Here is a 5,008-nt window from a genome sequence, read left to right as displayed (position 1 = left end):
CAAGTGGCATAACATATAAAGAAAAAAATCTGAAGAATATTTTTATGCACGAATCTCATTGTAAAATTTCATATAGCATCGATCTGAGACATAACAAAATCTCAGTCGACTGTGATTTAGCAAGACTATAAAGTTCAATCTTCATAAATTCATATCAAGTTCTGGTAACGAGTGGATGAGCGAACCAGTGGCCAAATTTCTGGCTCCCCGCCCTACAGGTTTACCCACACCACTTCTTATTCTGGAATAATCAGCAACACCAAGACGTCGGCGGAGCACGGAGAAACAAGTCAGGTCGTCTGCGCGGCTCTACACGCTTACAGCGCCGCCAGCTGCCTCACGTTCATCGGGTGGAGGTATTCGCCGGTGTCGCCGAAGAGCTCGAACGCGGCCGCGAACGACGCCGCCTCCGTCGGATGGAAGCCGTCCCAGAACATGAAGTCGTTGCGGTTCGGGCAGAGCTTGGCGGAGGTGTTGCACTGGCCCTCCCCGAACCGTCCTTTGCCGGCGCAGCACGCCGTGTCCACCACCGTCATGTCTGCCAAACAAAAATGAACCACACATCACTGAAACATCCCGGCAAGACGCCGTGACAGGTAGTATTTGAGGGTGTGTTGCCGACGTACTGACGGCTTTTCCGCCGCTGGCGAAGACCATTTCGGCCATTTTTACGGAGTCGGAGAGGGAGTAGTTCATGCCGTCGAGATCAGCGTTGAGGCCCTGCAGCATCGAGTCTATCAATGGGTACAGCTGCCTGGAGAGCTTGTTCGCCGCGCCGAAGCAGTTGAACTGGTCGGTGTCATTGTCATGTGTCAGGGCGACCGCCCTCTGCGACGGGCAGCACCCCACCAGCGACGGGCTGACGATGCTGAACTTCCTCGCCCCGACCGCGTACAGCTCCTGCAAGAACAATCGCGACGAGGTTGGCTTTCACGCTCAATTACTGGAAGCACCACACCAAGCATATATGGACGGCATGCACCTGCAGGTAGGTCCTGTAATGGTCGACGAGGCATCCCAGGAAGGCTGTGTCGTTGCGGTTGGAGGGCGTCGGCCAGGGAAAGGCGTACTCGAACAGGTCGTTGCTGCCGACGCTGATGAAGAAGAGCGATCTGGAGATGAGGTCGTCCGAGTCCTCCCCCATCATCTGGACGGCCGACGTGAACTTCTCGAGCTGGTCGGTCATGCTGTACACTGGTCGCCCACACTGCATGCACGAAGAAAAGCGGATTCAGTGGCTACGTTACGTCGGTGCTATAACATCGACAGATCTGGCTAGTGCGAACACAAGGCAAGCCAGTGTGCGTACAGGGAGCTGGCCCGTGTTCTCCTGTAGGCCTGACCCTCCTGATGCGAAGTTGACGCCGCTTTTCATCTGTGGAACGATGCCCTTGGCCGGGAGGGAATGGTAAGCAGGTGGGCTCTCCTCGAATCCCAGGAAGGTAGCTGCTCGTTCAAACAAATATACGTAAGTTACTCACCTCATTTGTCCTTCGCGAATAGAGGAAAGAACCACATTATAGAATGACAAAAGTTAGCTGAGTTGCTAATGCTTACTGGAACAAAAAATTCTTATAAAACATTAGCATTGAGATTCACATTTACTACTATTTTTGTTCGGGACTAGAATTATATGGAGAAGTACCTTTTTTTCCCATTTACCTGTGATTCGTCTCTTATTATAACTGTGTATTTTAAACAGTTACGAGAGTTTTGACCCAGAATCACGAGCTTGGAGCAGTGACCAAAGTCGCCACATCCCCTATTTTGTCGTACTCCCTCTGTTCGATTATGTAGCGCACATAGATTTTTCTAGGATTTTTCGCTTTTCTTTTTTGCTTGGTTAATAAAATAGTATAGGTGTTAGATAAGACTTTGCTAATTCTCATCTAGATGAGACTTAGAAAATCTTTGTTTAAAGTCAAACTTCATGAACTTTGATCAAGTTTATAGAGAAAATTAATTATATGTACAATATCAAACTTCACAATATAAAAATATAAAATGACATGTATTTTATATTCTAGATGTAGATATTTTTCCTATACTTGATCAAACTTGAAAGCTTTCAATTTTCAAAAAACATTATGAAATGTAGGGAGTATCAATGCCAACTTCTGGGTCCCGTTGTCAAATTAAAAACTATTCTCTGGAGATTGTTTGAAGTTTTAAACATTATCTGCACTGTGACATTTTTTACAAGTGTCTGCACTATGACTAGCCTTGTAAGTTGTAACGATATGCTCTAAGTCCACCACAAGATCTGCAAGAGGGTTGACAAGGGACGAACATAGCTCAAGGAGTAAGAGGTACCCTTGCCTCTACCAATGCCGTGGTCGCCACCACTACTGCCACAAGAGCTTTTAGAGTTTAGGGTTAGTGAAAAATGCATGAGCGAAGTGAGCTCGCGGGCAAGAGCTAAGTGTGTGTACGTTATTTTTTTCTTGGGTGGACTAACGTTCGAAACTAGTCTAGGCCATACTCTCTCCGTTTCGAATTACTTGTCACAGGTATGGATGTATCTAGATGTATTTTAGTTCTAGATACATCCATTTCTGCGACTAGTAATTTGGAATGGAGGGAGTAGTTTAAAGTAAATTGGAGAAAATAATTCATCTCAAAGTGTATGGCATAATAAAAGTAGTACTTCAACAAAGAAACACAAAACAAACTACCGGGCCTTCTTTGCGGTGCTCACACATAATATTCTTATTTGTTCCTCAAAAAATGAAAATATTCTTATCCCGGCTTGCAATGTTGGTCTGGTTCGGTATTTTAAAAGTATGGCCGTGATGGCAATTCTATGTCAAAACCTGGACATGCTGTATAAGAAGCCACTTTTACTAGGGTGAAAGTGCTCAACCTCTACCAATGAATTTGTGTTTTTAATTGTTTAAGTGCTAAGTATTATACACTAGTATCATATGCATGATATACTAACTAATGACACTACCCATTACGGGCAGCCTAAACAATCCATGCTCCAAGGTCTCAGTGCTCCTCACAACTCCACATCGGCACATCGACATCGTACGTATGATGTTCCCTATTCCTTCTTATTTTAACTGATATTATTCCATATGAAATAAGAGGAGAAGAAAAGCTGTCCACGACCTCCAAGTGGGCTGTTAAAAAAACTCTTCCTTGAATTTACTTTATTTTTTTCTTTTTGGAGCTCCAACCAAAGTACTCCCTCCATTCCAAATTACTCGTCGCAGAAATGGATGTATCCAGAACTAAAATACATCTAGATATATCCATACCTGCGACAAGTAATTCGGAACGGAGGGAGTAGATTTGAAGACAAGTCATTTCAATTATCCTATTAAGTTCTAGATTTTGCGAAAAAAACAGCTATATCATATATTTTGCCACATACTCATCATTTTAAATCGATTTCAGGGAAAGATCAAAGATCTTGCGCGGCAGGTCCATCAGAAAAACTCAAAAGAGAAATAAGTCACTGTTGTGTCTATGGTCTGCTTCGACTAACAGAAAGGCGCTTTCCAAAAAGGAAACGAGATTAACTGAAAGGCTTTGGCGTCTAGTGCCTACATCGTCACTCGGAGACTCAAAGGACAGCAGGCTTTCAGTTTCGTTGGATCGTTGCTTAGCTGGCACGATAACTTGCATAGACTGCTCACGTTTTCACTAAGTAGCAAAACAAATACTCCTAGGAAAAATTCGTCGCAAAAAAAGAAGCTAAAACCAGTAGCCTCTGCTACGTAGTACTCCCCCGTCTCAAAATAACTGCCTTAACTTTAGTACAACTTATATTAAAGCTAATATAAAATTAAGTCACTTATTTTAAGTACTTCCTCCGTTTCAAAATAACTGTTTTAAGTTTAGTATAACTTTGTATTACACTTATTTTGGGACGGAGGTAGTACTTATTAGAGCTCAAGGGGGAAGAGAAGTTTTCACGGCACCTATGAAGTCAGCGAGGTTTTTGCCATTGCTGAAGCGGCCGGTGGGCGCGCGGGAGGAGGGGTAGTCGACGCCGTACTGCGGGTAGTTGGCCCTGCACTCGAGCTTGCAGCCCGGCAGCTTGTTGTTGTTGCCGACGTCCACCGTCGAGTCACCGAACACGAACATGGCCGGCACGAGCCCCTGCGGCGCGGGGGCGGGGGCGGGGGCGGTGGCGGCGCTGGCGACATGCAGCGAGAGCTCGAGCAAGCACAGCGCGACGAGCACGAACGCTCCGCCGCCACGGCCGGCCATTGGAAGAAGCCCCTCTTACGTATCTCGATCGCGCTCTGCCGTACGTACGGCCTCTCGGCTTCCTCGGCGGTGGTCGTCGATGAGACTACGATTCGAGCGGTCACTGGGACGTGGTATCAGCATGCCTATATATACACTCGTGCGCCCAGGGCGGCGCGAAGAATAACACGAGTATAATAAGCAAAAGGAGCTGCAACAATTGGCTACCTGCGGCAGTATCTTCGAATCCTTCGCCACAGTAAGCGATCCGACGGGATATGCTGCTTGTTCCGTAGCGCAGAAGCGGTTCATCTTCCCGCATGTGTTTCTCAGTCGTGCTACCTAGTATTGTTAGTGGAGCTTAGCGGTGGCGACCTGCCATTGGCCGCGAGCGACCTTGAGCTAGAGCGTATAGTACTCTTGTACTTCTTAGTTTTTCTTACTATATGCCAGGGCATCCATGGTAGTGACTAGTGAAGAACTGTGCATCGCCTGCTAGCGCAAAAAAGCAATCCGGGATTGGATCTTCAGCCCGTGCGCGGTTGCGAGCCGGTGGCCTGTTGTGGTTCGGGAGACGGGCGAGTGCATACGTACAAATTGGTTGGAGACCGAGACGCGACGTCCCTCCCGGGGTGGCGAGCTGGCTAAGCTGGCACTGCGAGGAAGTGCATGGAATGTATCAGCGCCGAACGGGACGTGGTCGGTCACTGAGTCGAGGGCAGACACATTGTCGTTTTTACTGGCGCATCTGCGTGTAAAAACTGAGGCACTACGAAGGTACTACGTGGCTGCATCCGTCACGAGAGGG

General features: G+C 47.0%; 1 protein-coding gene across 1 annotated transcript; it reads right to left on the bottom strand.

Moving 5' to 3' along the window:
- Positions 1-317: 317 nt before the first annotated feature.
- LOC125533888 (GDSL esterase/lipase At1g33811-like) lies at positions 318-4,221 on the bottom strand. The gene is made up of 5 exons (XM_087540030.1): positions 3,930-4,221; positions 1,310-1,446; positions 983-1,207; positions 627-900; positions 318-538 (listed from the first exon to the last, which is right to left on the bottom strand). The coding sequence occupies exons 1-5, from the start codon at positions 4,219-4,221 to the stop codon at positions 318-320; spliced, it is 1,149 nt and encodes a 382-aa protein (XP_087396156.1).
- Between the last annotated feature and the right edge of the window lie 787 nt (positions 4,222-5,008).

Source organism: Triticum urartu, chromosome 2A (assembly GCF_056163025.1).
Source record: "Triticum urartu cultivar PI428250 chromosome 2A, HENAU_Tu73, whole genome shotgun sequence".
Taxonomy (NCBI): domain Eukaryota; kingdom Viridiplantae; phylum Streptophyta; class Magnoliopsida; order Poales; family Poaceae; genus Triticum; species Triticum urartu.
This window is presented reverse-complemented; position numbering and strand designations above follow the sequence as displayed.